At 36.3% G+C, this 21,365-nt stretch overlaps 1 protein-coding gene across 1 annotated transcript; it reads right to left on the reverse strand.

The window, feature by feature from the left end:
• Positions 1-93: 93 nt before the first annotated feature.
• LOC124534629 (nucleolar protein 6) lies at positions 94-20,665 on the reverse strand. Its single transcript, XM_047110573.1, has 14 exons — positions 20,533-20,665; positions 19,369-20,446; positions 18,032-18,302; positions 17,313-17,531; positions 16,810-16,911; positions 15,959-16,083; positions 14,599-14,763; positions 7,112-7,210; positions 6,169-6,469; positions 5,269-5,513; positions 4,255-4,430; positions 4,034-4,189; positions 1,007-1,108; positions 94-366 (listed from the first exon to the last, which is right to left on the reverse strand). The coding sequence occupies exons 1-14, from the start codon at positions 20,542-20,544 to the stop codon at positions 229-231; spliced, it is 3,189 nt and encodes a 1,062-aa protein (XP_046966529.1). The 5' UTR covers positions 20,545-20,665; the 3' UTR covers positions 94-228.
• Positions 20,666-21,365: the final 700 nt, after the last annotated feature.

Consider the following 21,365-nt stretch of genomic DNA (forward strand, 5'->3'; position numbering starts at 1 on the left):
AATATCACAGAAAAAAAACAACTTTTTACAATTTTTATTTTTTATTTTATTTTAACAGGTAAATCTTTTAACAATGTTGCTGTACATTTATATGAATGTACGTGGTAAGGCTTTGTGTAAGCCCGTGTATGTATTAGCCACTCAACAAGAGACGTAACATCTCAGTTCCAAAGTGGCCTATTTGCCAGTCTGCCAACCTATTCGAATAAAATGATGCCGACGGTGACGTCACTCGGTTGGCTGAGTCACTTTGATCACGAGACCCTCGCCGAGGATCCGGAAGTCTTCGAGAATGGCCTCGATGTTCACTTTGTACTTCGTCTCCCCGTTTATAGTCACTGGCTTTAACGCATGCGCGTTTAATGTCTGAAAAATAATATATTGGTTTGATATACATATCAAGAATGGCTTAGAATGAAAGCTGCAGTCTTCGGGTAAGATTGGGCGTTTCTATCTACTGGGTCATCTCGGCTACAAAAAATTTATATACTAATATCAACAGATCCTTCTGATCCCAACGCGCACGCACGCAGTCTTCGCAACATGATATTCTAATAAAAAAATACCTAATTAAATTTATCTCTTTTGTTGTTAAAGACCCTGCACTAGCACGAATTAATGTCATAACTTTAAAATATTAATCAGATTATTAAAATTCATCATTTTCCTTAAGTCTGCCGTGTGTCATTATTTCCCAGTATTTGATCCTTATTAGAGCAAGTATCATTTTTTTAAATCAACGTGGAATCTTGGATATGTGAATCTTGGATATGAGATCGTAATTTGGTTTTTCGCGACTCCTTTTATTGATAGCTGAAACTGTTTTAGATATTCTCTAATATATTTACTAATGAACTCATTCTTATCAGCTTATCGTAGTCGTTTCATGAATTAAATCTCTTAATTACTTCGGCATATTATATATGGCATAAATATATAACGACAACTTGTTTATGCATATATACGACGTACGTATATAATATTTGTATGTATTATCAATCGTTACCTGAAATTCTCTAGGTTCATGTATATCCGGCTTCCAGAGGACCGCGATGACGTCACCTCCATACTCATCGTAGAAGAATACTGCGAACTCGTCATATGCTGACTGGAATATAAATAGTAAATAATTTACTAAAAACATTGGCAATGTTACCCAATCTTTCATCAGCAATGAAATACCAACACCAACAAAAATACTATCGGCCTTGAACAAAGCACTACCACTAAGAAATTTCATTTTGAATCATAATTATAACCTTTCCACAGAGGTTATACCTCCAATCCATACTAATTGGATATGGAACCGTTTGAACCTGTCAATCCTGAAAGCCACAGAGTCAATCAAACGTTTTAAAGACGCGTTGTTGTGATTGTCGTCCGAAATTCGTCTACGTCATAAAAGCAACCAAAGTACTGATACAACAACAGCCTGTTAATTCCCACTGCTGGGCTAAAGGCCTCCTCTATCTTTGAGGAGAAGGCTTGGAACATATTCCACGACGCTGTTCCAATGAGTTGGTGGAATACACATGTGGCAGAATTTCTATGAAATTTGTGACATGCAGGTTTCCTCACAATGTTTTCCTTCGCCGCTGAGCACTAGATGAATTATAAAGACAAATTAAGCACATGAATCAGCGCTGCTTGCCTGGATTTGAACCCGCAATCATCGGTTAAGATGCACGCGTTCTAACCACTGGGCCATCTCGACTCTTCCAGGTACTGATAACAGTGCAATAATATTCAACTGTTCTTCCACCTAGATATCGATGCGCTGTTTAAAGAACAGGAGCAAATTTTAAAGGGTACACCACCAGCATTCTTATAAATTGAGACGTGGACGAGACAAAACAGGTTCTCTAAAGTTCAAATAATGAAGGTAAACCCATCCTTATAAATGCATATAAATTATTTTTGACGACATAATCGTGAATATAGACATTGCAACAGTAGTCAAGTCAAAAACCTTTATTCAAAATGGAAGTGTTTTACACTTTCTTATTTACTGTTGAAAATCTACCACGGGTTCGGAATATAACACCTCAGACCTGAGAAGAACCGGCGAAAGAAACTCAGCGGGATCTATTTTTTTATAATATCAATTTACAATATACAATAATAAACATGTTTTTGTTATTTGAAACAGCCTGGAGGCGATCATCTCAATCCCAAGATGTGCAGTCAACTAGAAAGTCATTAGTGCTGTAATATCCTTTAGCACACAAACGCTCTTTAACGATTCTTTTGAATTTTATAATTGAATATTGTTGAACGTTTTCTGGGTTCCTGTGGTAAAAACGTATACATTACCCCAAAAAAGAGTTACTAAACCTGTGTAATCGGGCACTAGGCATAACAAGTTTATTCTTGTAGAAATTTTAAACTTTGCTGTCTCGTAAATTCAAATTTATAAAAACTACATTGGTAAAAAAGGCGTATTATTCGATACAAGATTTAGTAGATGATAAAAAGGCGTGGAATTAATACCTGTTGACTTCCAGGCAGGACATATTAATTTAAATAATTGTATTAACTAACATGACTGTATTTTTTTAAATGTTGAAAAAGAGTAACTACTGAGTTTCTAGCCGGTACTTATCGGTAGAATCTACTTTCCGAACCGGTGGTAGCTTCACTTAATTGTTAAATGACGATTCAAAAGTGCTTGTAAAAGCCCACTTGAATAAAGTTTATTTTGATTTTGATTTTGAGTATTAATGGAATGTACGTCACAATTTTTGGAAAAATCATTTATGTTTTTGCGTACATACATAACATTATCAAAAACAAATTGAGAAGCGACAGTCATTATCTTATTTCTTTACATCTTAACGAATCTTTCGGGCCCAGGTTATAAATTGCTCGAATAGCCCTCTTCTGCAGTACAAAAATAGCATTAATGTCAGCTGCATTACCCCAGAGTAGGATGCCATACGACATGATACTGTGGAAATAGCTAAAATACACAAGGCTAACCGTATCCACATCAGTCAAAAGTCTAATCTTTATTACCGCATAGGCTGCAGAGCTGAGTCTATTTGCCAAGTTACTTATGTGGGGACCCCATTGGAGCTTAGAGTCTATGGTCATACCAAGGAACTCTGTTGATTCTAATACATCTAATGCTTCCCCGTTTAAAAGTACATTCGTTTTGACACATCCTACATTGGGAGTAGTAAATTTAATACATTTTCTCTTTTTACTGTTTAACATTAAATTATTGACACTAAACCACTGTACATACATTAAAAGCCGTCTTTTTATTTTAAAAGTTAAAGAAGTATCATCAGCAAACAATACTATCTCGAGTTTATCACCTAAGAGATGTGGAAGGTCATTTATATAAACAAGGAAGAGAAATGGACCAAGAATTGATCCTTGAGGGACCCCCCCCCTCCATTTACGTCAACCCTCTGAATCCGATTGCTTAGATATGAAATCAGAAGATTGAGTGCTGTGTCCCTGATTCTATAATGACGTAGCTTTCTGACCAAGGTTTCGTGTTGCACACAATCAAAGCCCTTAGATAAATAAAAAAATCCCTAAGGCATCCTGTGACTCCAGCCAGGCTCTGTAAATATTTTTTACGAGCTCAACGCCAGTGTCAGTTCGAAAACGAGATTTTAGGTTCCTAGAAGATGCCGAAAATTACTTGAAACAAACCAGTCAGCGAACAGGGGCTTGATTGTCTTGACACCAACTCAGGAAGACATTTTAAGACAATGGAACCGATCCTCGATTTGAGAGAAGCCGAAAATAAATTCCAATAGATCATATAGACGACGAACTATAGACCAATCTTAATGCTGTATTAAGTATAATATTTGAAAAAAAATCATGCAACCGAATGTTAAAATAATTAAGACATTTCTGATCAGATCCTCTATTTGAGAGAAGCCGAAAATAAATATCAATAGACCATTTGTGGACGACGATATAGACCAATCTTAATGCAACTAAAAAATTTTTTTAAAATCATTCAACTAATGTAATCGATCAAAAATAGTTTAACTAGAACAAGGTGACTCACTCTCAACTCGTCCAAGTATTTTCGCACGGGGTCGAACTCAACGACCGGGATGAGCCCCTCGCCCGCCGTCTTAACCTGCCCCCCCGCCCCCCTCGCCCCCCGCGCCCGCAGCCGCACCAGCGCATCGTAGCCGCGCAGAGACGGCACGAACACCTCCTGCACACACACATGTCAGCACCGGCGCCCGGGCCCCGCCACGCAAGGGGCAAAGCGCTACCCACCAGCACGTCGCCGCCGCTTCGCACGTGGCGCAGCGCAGCGCGTGCGAGGGCCTGCGCGCGGCGCAGCACGGGGCCCGGGGGGCCCGCACCCGCGTCCATGCCCGCCGCCCACACGCACATGCTCGGCCGCGGCGACTGCGCCTGCAAACGCCGCTCCAGCTCAGACATCTCCTCCTCTGAAAATCAAAATCAAAATATACTTTATTCAAGTGGGCTTTTACAAGCACTTTTGAATCGTCATTTAACAATTAAGTGAAGCTACCACCGGTTCGGAAAGTTGATTCTACCGAGAGGAACCGGCTATAAACTCAGTAGTTACTCTTTTTCGACATTTAAAAAAAAATACAGTCATGTTAGTTAATTTTTAAGTTAATACAATTATTAAATTAATATATCATGCCTCGAAGTCAACAGGTATTAATTCCACGCTTTTTTATCATCTACAAAATCTTGTATCGAATAATACGCCTTTTTCACCAATGTATTTTTTATGAACGATTTGAATTTACGAGACGGCAAAGTTAAAAATGTCTGTGGAATTTTATTATAGAAATGGATACCTTGCCCCAAGAAAGATTTATTGACTTTGCGGAGTCGGAAACTTGGCGTTATAAGCTTATCCTCACTTCTAGTGCATATACAATGTTTATCACTGATTTTATCAAAGTTATCAATGTTACTGTGAACATACATGATATTGTTGTAAATATATTGCGACGCAACATTGAGTATTCCTACTCTGTTAAAAACATACCGAAGAGAGTCTCTAGCTCCAAGATTATAAATAAACCGAATTGCTCTCTTTTGTGAAATAAAGACAGATTCAATGTCTGCAGCGTTACCCCAAAGTAATATGCCATATGACATAATACTGTGAAAATAACCAAAACAAGACTCAGTAGTTACTCTTTTTAAACATTTAAAAAAAATACAGTCATGTTAGTTAATTTTTAAGTTAATACAATTAATAAAACAAAACAAATTAATGAAACATGGGGGGGGGTGCGTACTCACTGGACAGTTCGTCGTTGATGTCGAGTAATAGTGCGTCGCGCGACCAGTCGGTGTCGGCCAGTAAGCGCAGCGTGCGCAGTAGGGCGGAGCGCCCGGCGCCGGCGCGGCAGCCCGAGCGCAGGGCGCCGCTGGCGGCCAGCAGCGCGCACAGCTCGGGGGCGAAGTGCGGCGCCAGCAGATGAGCGCCCAGCCAGCGCCGCAGCAGACGCGCCGCGGCACCGAAGCCCGGGTGACGCTGCTGCAGTCTGTGGCCGAGAACAGTTATCGCTCTGTACTAGTTTAGACTACTTGAACTCCCTTACTTATTTATTTTATTTATTTATTTATTTTTATTTATTTATTTATTTATTTATTTCACACACAAGTTTATGTTTACATTATTAAATGCTAGCCCTGAATTCCAAACTAGCTTTCGGTTTCAGTTCCTTCCCAGATTTTAGGTTACAGATTGTTTCTTATTATAAAAGTAAAAGTAAATGGAAAATAAAAAATAATAATAATAACAATCAAATCACAAAAGAAATTATTTACCAAACTAAGTAGTGAATTAAAATGATAAAGGTTAATATTATGTGGGCACGCGTGTGTGTGTAAGTGTGTGTCTGTATATGTGTATTTATGTATGATGTTGCGTGCTATGAGTGTGTATTTAGTAATATGTGTATATATGCAACAATTATTTGTGATTTATGTCAGCTCTTGAAATAACAATAGTCTTAATTCAACAACTGCTCAGTTTCCTTAAAATCAAAATTCGTAAGCCATTCTTTAATTACTAGTTTTTTTTTCTTAAACGTTTATTTCTATGTAGTCAATAGTCATATCCTGTACCGTCGAAGTTTATGTGACGTTACATTAAACCAGCACCCCAGCTCTATATTTCAGTGTAGATATATTCACCCGTGCAGAGCCCCACGCAGCCTGGGCAGCGCCACTGTCTCGCGCTCCAACTCCACACTCTCTGCACTCTCCTTGAACTTCACCACGCCTCCCTCCACATATCTCCGTAGCAGTGTTATCTCCTTGGGGTGGGCGATCTGAAGACGGAAGACTAGCCCGTTTTTGAGCACGTCGACGTGCGTATCGTAGGCTTGGGTCGGGAGGGAGTACTGCTTCTTCAGACGCTCGGCTATTTGCAAGTGAAAGGCCGCTTTGAGGCAGCGGAACGCTTCCAAGTCACCTGGCCACTTTCCGCTGTAACCTGAAATAATATAATAATAAATTATATTATAACATTTTTAATAATTTTACAACGGAATCTGTATCGGTACAAACATCATCATCATCATAGGCTATTTGACAATGCGAAAAATAAATAGTGAATTATTGTAATCAGTGTATATTATGAGTTTAAAAATGGTAACTACTAACGAAACTTGAAAATAATACTTAATTTATTCATAAATTAATAAATAAAAATGCATTTTTTCAAATGTTTATCACGTGACACAGAACGCTCCTGATTGGCCGGGCTTATGATGAAGTCACGTTCTTGTAAACCTTGCTTTTCTACCATATGTACCACAGATTAAAATACAGCAAAGTGACGTCACCGACCGCATTGCAGCGCCATATTGTCCAAGTAGCGTTTTCGCGCGTTAATTTAATATGAAATTTTTAATATGATATTTTTTGGCAAATATGTACTAGAAATAAAAAAATCTACTTTCACTGGGTTCCTTAACCTCTACTAAACAATATAAAATGGATTTTAAAAACCAGTCAATTAGCCTATTCTATTGCCCTTGTCCCAATATCTTTTTGAAATTCTCAGGTTTCAACTTTGCCTCATTTTTATATCTAAGTTATATACATAAATGAGTAATAAGCAAGCAGTACTAACTCAGCTCTAGCACGGCCCGGTTGACGGGAGTGTAGGCGCCACGCCCGCCGCCCGCGTGCGCCGGGAACGGATCGCAGTAGCTGAACACCGGGGATATGCCTGCGGGGATAGGACACACGAATCTTTATTTTTTTTTATTTATTTTATTTGAACGGGCTAGTCAGCACACGTTCACTTAATTCGTCAGATGTCAGATGTCAGGTACATCGGAGAGCAATCGGGGTTGTCGTCAAGCAAAGAAAACAATATGTTTGTCAAGCCAACCGATACCACGGAGCGTCTTTATTACACTGAAAGTACATAATTATAAAATGTAATAACATAATGATCGTAACTGGGTCATACGAATTGTGTGTAATACGAATCGTCAAGTGTCAAAGACCTTACAGGCACGTGTACAGCGCTAGCTTCTACATATTTCCAACTACAAAAAGAGAAAAAATAAGTAAACAAAAATAAGCAATTATCTAAAATTAAAGATACACATTAGTTATTTAAGTCCCCAGTGCTCGCATTAAGATTAAAGTGGATTTTCCTCGGGATGGCGGGTGATGTCGCAGTGTCGACACTCGTTGTAGAGCCTCGTGTCGCTGTACTTGCGGCTGTCATTCTCGGGATCGGCGAAGAAGACGGCGGGGGCGTCGACACTATCTCGTCTAATGTAATGTCATTGTTTGGGTTGACCTCACTAGGTTTCCATTCACATCTTGGCCTCAGATTAAAATATGCGAGTGTGAGCAGCAACGTCGTCATCAAAAATAAAATTGTATAAATTACAATATAATGTGTAGAGCCACGGGTTTCAATTTCTTCAAGTCTGACCGCTTCAAATCGTCTATGTTTTTCTTTATTGATGTAAACAATTGTTCATGGTTCTCAGCGGTGAAATTGTGAGGCAATGATATGTTCATGAACTCGTTCAGCGTAGATATAACTGGTACATTGATGTGAGTCGTAGGTTGAATGTACATCTGATTGACATAGTCATGTTGAGCGTGAATTGTAAAGGATTCACCTCTAATAGTACAACCAGGGTCAAGGCCGATTACTCCATTATCACTATTATTATTTATTTTTGATTATTTATTTCTTTTATAATAAAACATACACATTAATATATTTTACAAGCCATTAAACCATTTTCTGGTTTGTATTGGCTAAGAAAAGTATTCGCATATACTATTTATTAAAACTAAACAATACAGGCTGTTCCCAAATGTCTCATTTAATTATATATATTTTTTTATTTATATACATACCATATACACATACACATACACACATATACATATATATATACACATATTTATACATATATATATATACATATATATACATACATAGTATATTATAATTTTTGATAAAAATATTTTTTTAGGACATTTTTGATATTTTTTTCTGTAATTTTTTCTCTAATATTTTTTGGTAACTCATTATAAACATAGGTAGGACATAGATAAGAGATTTTTTCCCGTATAGATTTTTGGTTCTTGGAAACGTTAAGTTTTTATTGGTTATATTTCTGGTAGTCATATTATGAATATAAGGATTTTTTAGTTCATTATTAAAATAATTGTTAGAGACTATAACGAGTTTAATTAGATCATACACTGGTAAGACTTTACAATATTTGAAAAGAGAAATTTTTTTTTTATTTTAATTTGAATTTTTTGGGGTACTATATTTTTTAATATTCTTTGCTGTATTTTAAATATTCGGTCTAGGTAAGTTTTAAATGTACGTCCATAACTACCCAGGCCGTAGGATATGATACTTTCTGCTAGGGTCCTATACATCATGAGTAATATGGGGAAGGGTACCTTATGCTTTATTATGTATAGTTTTGCCATAAAAACACGTAACTGATCGCATACCTTATCAACGTGCTTACTCCAGTTAAAACGATTATCTACAATTAGGCCAAGATATTTTTGTTCTTCAACTAATTTTAGAGGTGGACAATAGCATTTAGTGCCATTACATTGAGTGTGTAAACAGTGATGATCGTGGGCAATGACCCGAGGTATTATATCTGTGATATTATGACTAGAACGGACATGCATTAGGCTAGTTTTTTCTGCATTTAGAATAAGTCCATTATCGTGTGACCACATGCAAATTCTTTCAAAATCTGCCTGAATTTCAGATTCAGCAACGTTTTTATGTTTATTAGATGATATAAGGCAAGTATCGTCAGCAAATTGGTAAATTTCACATTTTTGTACTATATGGCTTATATCATTTTCATAGGCAAGATAATGCAAGGGGCCTAACACAGATCCTTGAGCCGTTCCCTCACTAACACATACACTCTCACTATACGATAAAAAACAAAAAAAAAAAACAAAATATTTTTATTCATTCAGCTTATTTCGTCTAAACAGTAAAGGTTGGAGCCTTCTTTTAAGTGCAGCAGGGCACCTGTGCCAGAAGACACCGCTCTCCCATATCAATATCTTACATAAGCATATATTAATTAAGCGTGTGCGTGTGTGTGTGTGTGTGTGTTTGTGTGTGTGTGTGTGTGTGTGTGTGTGTGTCTTTTGTACCTACTTAACATATATTACATATATAAGTTATAATATGCGTTTTAAAAGTGATTCTACTTCATCATAGTTGAAGGTTAGTAAATATTTTTTTAAGATGTCTTTGCAAGCATGAAGTTTTAATGAATATATTTTTAGTTTCCTGTTCATCACGTTATACAAGTAGCTTGATTGCGAAGCGTATTGCTTAAGGGAAAAAGCTGTTCTCGGACGAGGTGTTTTGGCAACATCAGATCTTTTTCTCTTGCTACGAGGTATAAAAGGTATAGATTTATGCTTTCTTATAACTATGCCGATAACGTATAACTTTCTGACAGAAAGTATCCCAGAGACTGAATAGAGTTGTGTAGTGGGGAACATGTATGGTTTAAATAACATGACTTTAATAAGGGATCGTTGGGCTCTCTCTAGTTCAATAAACTTTGTTTTAGACGCACCGCCCCACACAGTAATGCAGTATGTTATAACTGATTGAGCAAGTGTTAAATATACTGTGTTTAGAACTCTTTTAGTAGCTATATGTCGCAAGTTTTTAAATATCCATATTAATTTTCTTATTCTGTTCTAGTTAGATACTATGTTCATATGTGGGTACCATGTCATCCGATCATCGAGCATCACCCCGAGGTACTTTATTGTCGAGACTTTCTTCAAATCAGGACAATCACATTTCAAATTTCGAGCTCCGAACTGTGCACAAGAGTGTAACTTAATTTCAAAGTTAGAAGCAGGTTGGGAACGCTCGGACAAGGTAAAACACATGTAATTTGTTTTAGCAATATTAAGTGTTAAGAGGTTAAAACTAAGCCATTCAGCAATTTTACCGAGCCCTTTTTCGGCGTGATTACGCACTTCATTCCAGGAATCTCCTGTAAAAACAATGGCAGTGTCATCAGCATAGGAGTAGATATGTCCATTCTGAATTTTTAGGTTACATAATTCATTGATATATATCAAAAATAAGGTTGGTTCCAACACACTGCCCTGCGGAACGCCATAGGTAATATCAGTCTCATTGCTAATATATTTATCAATCCTAACCATTTGGGTACGCCCACTGTCGTACCTCTCACTCCTATGGACTCCAGTTTTTGCAATAGGATGGGAACAGAGACGGTATCAAAGGCTTTTTTAAGGTCTAGAAATACAGTAAGGCATTTGTTTTTAGTATCTAACTGTTATGCTATTTGGGTGGTGAGAGCAGAGTCTGTATCCATATTGGGAATCAGATATAATGTTTCGTTGGTCTAAATAATTAAGTAATCTATTATTAACTAGTTTTTCCAATATTTTTGACATAGCAGGAAGAACTGAGATCGGTCGATAGTTGTTGACATTGACTATGTCACCACCTTTGTATATGGGCGTTATGATAGATTTTTTTAAGCTTGCAGGGAAAATACCTTTACTAAAGCATAGATTAGCAAAATGAGTGAAGATGGGAGTTATTAATTTGTTAGCAAGGTTCAGGAACTCTGTTGGAATATGGTCCCATCCTGATGCACTGCCCGTCTTTAAGTTCATAAGTATATCGTTAACTTCTTGAGAATTCGTATCAAGGACCCCAAATGATGAGTAATGAGAATAGGATGAAGTTACAAAATTTGATGATTGTTGTTTCGAATTGTTCTGGAGAATATTTTCCGCCAATTTTTTTCCAATACTAGCAAAATAGTTATTAACAAGATTAACAGACTCAACTCAACTCAACTTGGTCCGAACGCAAATTTTTTTGTAACTTATTACGGTGTCTTATGCAGCGTAAAATTCCTGGAGTTATCCAGGGTTTAATTGTACGTTTGTTTTTAGGAATAATAATTTTTTTTGATTTTAAGTCTAAATAATCTTTAATTTCGTTTGTTAAGTATTTAATTATTAGTTCAGGGTTCTCGCAATGAAGTAAAAAAGAAATATTTTTATGTTCAAGACTTTTAAGTGCCTCGCCGAAGTTTGTAATGGTCTTAATTTTTGGACAACTTTTTTCGTTTTTACTGTTCGTTAAGTGCAGAAATATCATAGAGTGATCAGTAATAGTAGTATTTAGGACCGCTACAAAAGCATTGCATTTATTTGTTTCCAACTTCAAAATAAAGTGGTCCAGGCAATTATCTTCTCTAGTTGGTAGGACATGACCTGGGCGCAATCCATGATGAGAAATCATGTTTAGGTAATTTATTATATTATTACGTTCACAGGTTCGTTCCACCGATTTAGGGATAATATTAATATTTATATCACCAGTTAGTATTATATTATTTGAGGATTTTATATTTTCTAAATATGAATTCAGGGATTCGATGAATCCATCAGCAATGTTGTTCACTGGTGAGCGATAAATACCTAAAATAATATTATTATTATTTATAGTTAGTTGCAAACATGATGCATGTACCAGGTGAATTTCTTTAACATTTACATTAATAGTGTTTTTAATAAAGGCAACAATTCCATCATTCTGGTTTAAATGTATTGTCGTTTCATAAGAAGTGTAATTAACCAGTTGTGGTATTGGTTTATTCTGACTGAGCCAGCATTCGGTCAAGATCAATACGTCTGGTTCAAAAGTAAGCTGAGATAAGGTAACTTGAAGGTCGTCAAAGTTACAATAAATACTACGTATGTTTTGACTTACGACAGTAATGTCTGTGTTCTTATTAGAAATATGTCTAGTAAGGTCCATAATTTCACATTGCATTGCTTGCGAAATTTCTGCTTTGTCTATATCTGTTTGAGTAATTAAAGTACTATCCATTATATAAAATAAACTTTATACTAGATTCATTTAACTCGGGCAGAGAATGTTCGAAGTAATGTAATATATTGTACGTAAATATATGTTTTTGAAAGATAGGTACTGATATCTTTGTACTTACTGAATTGATTAAATGTGTGTTGATTTTAGTGTTATAAGATGTATATATGTATGAAGTGTAAAAAGACATAACTTTTAAGAACTGTAAATAGGTTTTAGTAACATAAAAAAGTACAGCTAAAGTTAATATTATTAGATAAATTAATCTTATTAATAAATGAGCAGTAGTACTGAAATATAGTCACTTTCCTTGCTGTAGGTATGAGATTTGGGCTTCATTTTTAATTGTGATGATGGGGGAATTTTCATCCTTTCTTACAAGTACTTTGCCGTAAGCAATCCAACAAAATTTGTAGGCTTTCGATTTCACAAGTTCCCTAGCCAGAAAATAAAGCCGAGACCCTTTAGGGGTCAGTTGATCTGAAACGAATATAGGTGTATCTTCAGAGGTGCAGAATCCTAGATTTTTGGCACACAGTTTAGACTTATGCTTGATATTATAGTTTTTGCACATCTTTAGAAGCTCAGTCTTTAATGTAGTAGACGAGGTCTCGACAACAATAGGGGTGTTCGTAATGTCTCCTCTCTTCCCGCGTACCCTATATATGTCTTTTATATCAGTTGTTGTCATGTTGCTACCAACACTTTTCGATAAACATTTGACCATCTCAATTAGATCCTCCTTGGTTTCTTTACCTTTTTTTGGTACATTTTTAATTTCAAAATTGGCTTTTCTGCTTCCTCTCTGTAATTCTTCTATTTTCTCTTCTAGAGTATTAATATATTTACGGTCTTCCTTGGCCTGCGATTCTAACTTGTCAATTTTGGCTTTGAACTCTTCATTCTGGGAGGTTAAAAATGCGATCGTATTCTCAATGTTTCGATTTGATTGTTGGATGTCCTTTAGAGTCGGGGTTATTATTTTTAACTCTTGTTCTTGCACAGACAATAAAGATTTTATCATACTTTTCATTTCCTCTCGAAAAGTGGAAAGTTCAGAAGCGAAGTCCTCCTCCCGTTTTCTTTTACTACGTTGTGAAACGTAATTTGGTGGTGTCGTATCTCTTTGGCATATATTATCTATGTTCGGCTCTGACATCGACTTGTCCATCATGACTATAATTATTTAGTATCGTAGATGGCAGCACCTTTGTAGACAAGTGTGGTTGGACTAGACTACAGTACCAGGGTATTAGAAGTTAGTGAGAGATGAGCTATAACTGACCGGCGTAGTGGTCAGTGCGTAGGGAACAAGATGGCTTCACTCTGGCTGGCACATGTTATGTTTACTGTTCAAACAAAAATGTCGGGTGCTCAATCGTAAATAACTCCTCCACCTAATTGGCGGCGCCTGCGCAGCCGATAGTAGTGGTGATGTTTGCGCTTCTCACAGTACCAGGGCAAAAGAATTCAACAGAAGGTATGCTTACTGGCCGGCGTAGTGGGCTGCACTCCTCTAGCAAAGATGGGCGGGGCTTGAGGTAGCGTAGATAGCAACGGCACTCTTCACAACTCTTCACTGTTATGCACTCCTATTTGTTTGTTTTGTTTTTTTTAATGTTTTTATTAAATTAAATTTGTACACTAGTCCGACAATAGTTTTATAAGCGTCTACTCGTGAACGAGGTCCAGAGGGGAGAGGAGACGATGACCCTATCTTGACTTTATAAGACCTATTATTAAGATAATTCTCACACCATTTAAGTAATGGCCCCCTAACTCCAGTATTATCCAGTTTTTTTATTAAAATATCATGTTGCAAGGTATCGAAAGCCTTACTGTAGTCGATAAAAATTATTAATATATGTTCTTTATTATTTAAGCGTCTATATATGTCATCTGTTAATTTAGACAAAAGTTGAGTAATACTTTTCTTAGGTTGAAAAACGTATTGTTTTGATGATAATATATTATGCTGGCTATAATATTCATGAATATTTTTACTAATATAAGACTCCACAACTTTGTCAATAATTGGAAGCATAGTAGTAGGTCTATATTGTCCAGAATCTGAACTCTTGCCACCTTTATGAATTGGTCTGACTAGCCCTGTCTTTAAATCTTATTAGTATGATTATATTCAATTCCAAAGTATAATAATTTCCCCCCAGGAAATATCACTCGCTCACCGTGCACGGCGGTGACGTCAAGCGGCAGTTGGCTGAGGTCGCGCAACTGCGCGCGCAGCTCGTCGAAGGCGGCCAGCACGGCGCGCGTGCGCGGCTCCGGCTCGCCCTCCGCATCCAGCGGCGCCAGCTCGCCGCCCTCGTGCCGCAGCCACGCCCCCGGCACGCCTGCACACACAGCACACACATACTCCTAGTGACGAACGGTACCAGTCGGGCTAGTACGTACACACTACCCCTAACGATATCAGACGGGCTAGTACGGTGCCCCCCTTGTCTTAAAAGAAGACGACACTGCCGATGGCCATACTCCCACTACCGATGCGGTAATGACCTTTGACAAACCAATAAGCACGCCTGCACACACAGCACATACATACACACTACCCCTAACGATACCAGACGGGCTAGTACGGTGCCCCCCTTGTCTTAAAAGAAGACGACACTGCCGATGGCCATACTCCCACTACCGATGCGGTAATGACCTTTGACAAACCAATAAGCACGCCTGCACACACAGCACATACATACACACTACCCCTAACGATACCAGACGGGCTAGTACGGTGCCCCCCTTGTCTTAAAAGAAGACGACACCGCTGATGGCCATACTCCCACTACCGATGCGGTAATGACCTTTGACAAACCAATAAGCACGCCTGCACACACGACACATACATACACACTACCCCTAACGATACCAGACGGGCTAGTACGGTGCCCCCCTTGTCTTAAAAGAAGACGACACCGCTGATGGCCATACTCCCACTACCGATGCGGTAATGACCTTTGACAAACCAATAAGCACGCCTGCACACACGACACATACATACACACTACCTCTAGCGATGAGTGGTACCAAACGGACTAGTACGGTGCCCATGTCTTAAAAGAAGACGACACCGCTGATGGCCATACTCCCACTACCGATGCGGTAGTGACCTTTGACAAACCAATAACATCTATTTGACGACCTCCGTGGTCGAGCGGTGTGTACACCGGTTTTCATGGGTACGCCACTCTGAGGTCCCGGGTTCGATTCCCGGCCGATTCGATGAAGTAGATTAGTTTTCTATGTAGTCTTGGGTCTGGGTGTTTGTGGTACCGTCGTTACTTCTGATTTCCATAACACAAGTGCTTCAGCTACTTACATTGGGATCAGAGTAATGTATGTGATGTTGTCTTATATTTATTTATTTATCTATATGTTATAGTGCACCTGTCTAAAAGTAAATACATATACAATATCACAAATAAAATCTTGTCAGGAAGATTATTAAGCGCTTTCTAGGGATATCTCGCGTCTGACCTAAAATAGTTTTCAATAAAAGAGTAATGTTGTAAGTGGAATGTTGAATCTCACCATATTTCTGCAACATTAGGTAGTCCAGTATCTGCGGCAGCACTGGCCCTTCCTGCCACACGCACGCCTCCGTGATGGACCCGTCTTGAAACCGACGCAGTTCAGACTTCTCGCCCCAGAATGCCCTAAACACCACATACTATTAAATGATTTCTTAAGGTGTTACCACACTTAAAATAAAACGGCCAAGTGCGAATCAGCCTTCTACACTGAAAATACCGTACTAAGAAAAAAATACACGAGCAAACACTGATTTCCCTATTTGGGGTTTTTTATATTTTGTACTTGTGGTACAAGTTTTTGTTTCTTACCCTTCTTACTAAATGTCATGATTCAAGGTCAACGGGAAGTACCCTAGTCTTGATTCCTTTTGCGAATGTTTGGGAAATGCAATATAAACGGCCATATATTTTAACTTAGTTTACCTTCTATGAAAAAATCAAACCTCGAAAAGTCAAGATCATAGCCAACTTCATCTATGTTAATATCTAAGTTGGACATAGAAAATTAGTTATCGTCTTTGAAGAGCTGAAGCATGGTGTGCAGAAAAATAATGAGGATTCTTGATTACAACTCACTCAATTGTTTTGATTAAACAAAGATTTAACATTAGAGTACGGAAAAAAGCTACTGGCCGTTCAAACAACGGCACAACGGTTGTATAAGGAAAAAAAAAAGAAAACACGTCAAAATTGAAGAAAATCGACCAACTCCAATACTTTCGAATAAACGTGAAGTTTGACAGGAAATCCAATAGTACAATGTGTATCGATATACAAGACTTCTTTTAAGTCCACAATCACTATAATTAAATTATTTTTATATATTACCAGGTTATATTTTATAATCACCTGAACTCTTCCGCTTCAGGCATGTTCGCCGGAGGTCCTCTGTCGACGATGTCCATTGAATTTTCATTCAATATAAAACCGAAGAACAACTTTTCTTCATACCTAAATAAAAAAAAAATCTTTAAAAAGTTTTTGTTAAAGTTTTCTTACAACAACAACAACAGCAGCCTGTAAATTCCCACTGCTGGGCCAAAGGCCTCCTCTCCCTTTGAGGAGAAGGTTTGGAACATATTCCACGACGCTATTCCAATGCGGGTTGGTGGAATCCACATGTGGCAGAATTTTTATGAAATTTGTCACATGCAGGTTTCCTCACGATGTTTTCCTTCACCGCTGAGCACGAGATGAATTATAAAGACAAATTAAGCACATGAATCAGTGGTGCTTGCCTGGGTTTGAACCCGCAACCATTGGTTAAGATGCACGCGTTCTAACCACTGGGCCATCTCGACTCTCATCTCAAGTTTTCTTATTTAACTAATTTTCCCAAGTAATGACCTCACCCTTCCTTTTTCGCTTTCTCCAATGTAGTTTTGACCGGCCAAGAGAAATCTGCTTCAATAATCTCCTGTATCAAATCAACTCTGTTACTAAGACCTTTAGATATTAAGTTATACAGAGTGTCTGTCACCAGTGCCAAATGATCTAGACCATAGTTAATTCTTGTTTGTTTGGGAACTCTATTTAACACACTTTCCTTTACTTCTGGAAAATTTTGAAATCTAAAAAAAAAGCATTTTATATTAATCATTGCATATTCATCAGATTAAAGTTCTAAATTTAATTTTTTTTAATTGGAAAAGCAAAGATAATTTTTCAAATCATACATGTCAACAGAAAGATTATAAGGCAATGAACATAAAAAATCAAACTGAAATTGAGAAAAAAGTAAAACAAATTTTTCAATTATTCCAATTTCACTTTTTTAAAAATTGTTTAAATTTAAATTAGCTAAATTATTAAAGTCCATACAGTGATTTTCACTTCATAAGGCAGAAAATAAGTTTATTTATGGATGGTTGTGTCTTGTGTGTCTTGTGTTGTGTGTCTTTATATATTTAAATCTTGTGTATAAACTGGACTCATTTGAAGCAGTTGGACTCATTTGTGTGTATGAATTTTTTTGTATGTATTTGAGTGGATGGCTTTGATTGGACCTGTTAGGTTGAGTTAAAATACTCAATAATTTGTGAGACGCTAGTGTTACTATATATTTTCTCACCTAAGTATATTATCGAACTGCAACAAATCTGTCTCAGGTGTCATAAACAATGGAATGAAACCGTTAATTTTTCCATTGTCCAATATATCTATTGCGAGTGAAGATTCTCTCTTCAAAGCATAGTAAGTGCCCTTACTCATCTGCCAGCATATATTGTAATAGCCAGTTTTATCAACAAATACAATGGGAAAATGTTGGTGGAATTCCTCTATGGATGGTGTGTTCTGGTCTTTATTCAAAGATATGCCCTTTGAATCCCATTCTGATGATTCTGTAAGTAAAAAGACAAGCGCTTTTAATATGTTAATTAAACTCCAAGATATGATGAAGGAACATTAAAATAATCAGACAGATAGAAAAAACAAATTTTATCATCAAATTATGAAATGTTTTTTCTTTATACAGAAATTATAGTTAGTCTTGTTCACGAGACAAACTCGTGAACAAGACATTCGTAGGCAATGTCGAAATATCGAGCTCCACCGAACAAAAATAAAAAACATGGTAAATATCCCGAAATTAATAACCAAAATAACCATACTAAAAAAAAATAACCATGTTACTTTAAAATCTTATATTTAAACAGAAAGTTCTTTTTTTTAGCATATAATAAAAATGTACTTTATTTATTTTATCTGGCAACAAAATTATTTCTACTCCATTTTTTTTATGTTCTAGAGAAGTTGACTAGTTAATATTATAATTTTAGTTTTCAATTATAAAATATGTTTAATTATTAACTGTTGCCCACAACTTTATGCATGCATGCTTTATGTATGCATGTAAGTCAGTTTTATTACATACTTAAAAAAGTGAACATATGTGTTGTGCATTAATAAATATAATGATTTTTCATGTTTTTGCTATCATCTCATATCAAACACACTAAGACATCTTATAGGACTTAAGGTTCTTTTGTGAGTAAACAGATATATAAAATTACATGCAAAGAATTTCAATTATACAAATCTTTATATTATAGTTAGTTACATAGATTATTGGTGTCTATTTCATTAATAAATTAATGGCTTAACTGATCAAAGTTATGTTACAAGTTTTTAAGTAAACACTGAGTCTTTTTTATCTTTTCTCAGCAAGAGGATACTGTATTATTTAACTACTCTGCCCTCATACAATATTTATAGTTAAAATGGTTAATGATTTAGGAGTTAATTATTTTTTGTGTTAACCATACAGGAGAAATATTCTAAATAAGATTATTAATAAGTCAAATACAGACACAGTTTATATGCTGTGTAGTAAAGTATTAGAATAATGTATAGGACTAACAGTAAAAAAAGCAAAGCTTGAATTGTAAATAATCAATATAAACTTACTCAATGCTATCCAAACATTCCTTACAATTTGGTAACTGCTCATTATATTGTTAATTCTCTTTGACTGTACGAGGTATGCAATCAGCATGCTGATCACATAGCCAGATACTTGTAAAGTACGCTGCTTGATCCATATCTTAAGCAACACTACAGCTTGCTTTAAATTTTCGCTATTCATCAAAATTTCTTTAAGGAAATCTTGGTTGAATGATGCAGTAAGATCGCACAATACACTGCTGTTATAATATGGTGTTGGTGGACCAATTTCAGATACATTTTCCTGATTTTCAGTGGAATACAACCATGATTCTCTTAAATTATTCCGACTTGGACTAAATCTGTGAAATTTATATGCTTCAGCTTCACACACAAGATTCAAACGCATAGATAAATGATTGCCAAGTTTTCCACTGGGTTTTATATCAATAGTTGGTTTTGTTTCACATCCATTTAAAAACGAATATTTTAATTCCTCTATTATGTCTGTTTGCGTCAAATAAGAAGCAATGTAAGCTAGATATGCAGCTCGCTTTTTATGGTATTTATAATTTATTGAGTCATTCTTAGTATAAGTCTCGGCTGGTACTGTTATTTGTAAATCAACTATTAATTTTGAATTAATTGAACAGCCTAGGGCATATGAACCAACTATTTCGACATCAGTAAATTTGTGAAATTTAAACATAACTTTTGTTTTTTTGTGGTCTTTGCTGATTGGTAGTTTAACATTTAGTTGCTTAGCAAATGATTTCTCACTTAAATCATATTCAGTTTCATCTTCAGGTATAGATAATAAATGTGTTTGAAAGTCTGAGAACCATTCTTTAATTCTGTTTACAGTTTTTTCTTTTACCTTAACTTCTTGCAATATCTCTTCAATTTGAAGTCTAAATAAGTTCGAGTTAAACAAATTCTCAGTTTCCTGGAGCCTATTCAATTCGTTAGCAGTTGGTTGACGATATAAACTTTTCGTTTTTATACGTTTTACGCCATCTTTATTATCCAAATCGTTAAGCCTTTTGCCATTTTCATTAATTATATTTGATTCTCCCTCACTCACAGCCGAATTCCTCATAGCCTACGTAAATAAAGAATTAAAATAAAAAAGTAATAAATATGAACCACTGCTGTACTACTTTTGTACTAATTAAAATATCTACTTACGCGTTTTACCATCGTGATAGAACATTAACAGAAGTATGTTTTGAATATTATCATATAAAATTTAATTGTTACAAGTTACGATCAGGTTATAAATTCGTAAACAACATGCTTCGCAAGTTGCAACTTGCCATGTGTGACTGACATTTGTTTGACAAAGTTGATTGTCAAACAAATGTCAAAGTAACGATAGATTAACAATAATCACTCTCACGTTTTTTCGCTTGCGTTAGTGTTGGTTAACACACGTGTTAAGAGATTTTGAGTGTTTACGTTTAGTTTTGTAGTGTATTTTACTGTTAATAGTACTATTAGTTGATATTTGGGTTAGTGGTGCTACTAACATTTATACATATTGTTAGTATTTGCTGTATTTTAATATTTTGTAGTTTTTAAGTTTTATAATGGAGGTTGATACTCCTCCCGAACCCCCTGATCCAGGTGGCTCAGTAGATTCAGTTCCCGACAGTTGTTCTTCTCCTTCTATACCTTCTCGTAAACGACAAAGTACTAATGATTCGATTAATTCCGACTCCAACAGCAAGAAAACGGTAATTCATCCCACAACCGCAACTCCCTCTATCCAAACGATTTATACCCATCCTTCCTACTCTGAAGGCCCTAAAAGTTATTTAGACAGTGACAAAGGCCCTTTCATTGTTCATGTGTCCCGGGAAGTCTCTGATCCTGCTTCAGGAACTACTATACGGGCTATCAAATTTGGGCAATTTCTACATACTCACAAAATTAGTGGTATTATTAACGATGGTCTTAAAAATGTAGGACGCAATAAAATATCTGTTGAGTTTTCAACAAGCAAGGCAGCAAACTCCTTT

The sequence above is a fragment of the Vanessa cardui genome, chromosome 13 (assembly GCF_905220365.1).
Source record: "Vanessa cardui chromosome 13, ilVanCard2.1, whole genome shotgun sequence".
Classification (NCBI taxonomy): Eukaryota; Metazoa; Arthropoda; class Insecta; order Lepidoptera; family Nymphalidae; genus Vanessa; species Vanessa cardui.

What these genes read in the sequence shown, in the direction of transcription:
- LOC124534629 (XM_047110573.1), bottom strand. An exon ending in CCGGGCCGTGCTAGAGCTGA is followed by an intron (nt 6,470 to 7,111) that starts GTTAGTACTGCT and finishes ATATTATTTCAG; the next exon opens with GTTACAGCGGAAAGTGGCCA. An exon ending in AATACTTGGACGAGTTGAGA is followed by an intron (nt 1,109 to 4,033) that starts GTGAGTCACCTT and finishes TTTATATTCCAG; the next exon opens with TCAGCATATGACGAGTTCGC.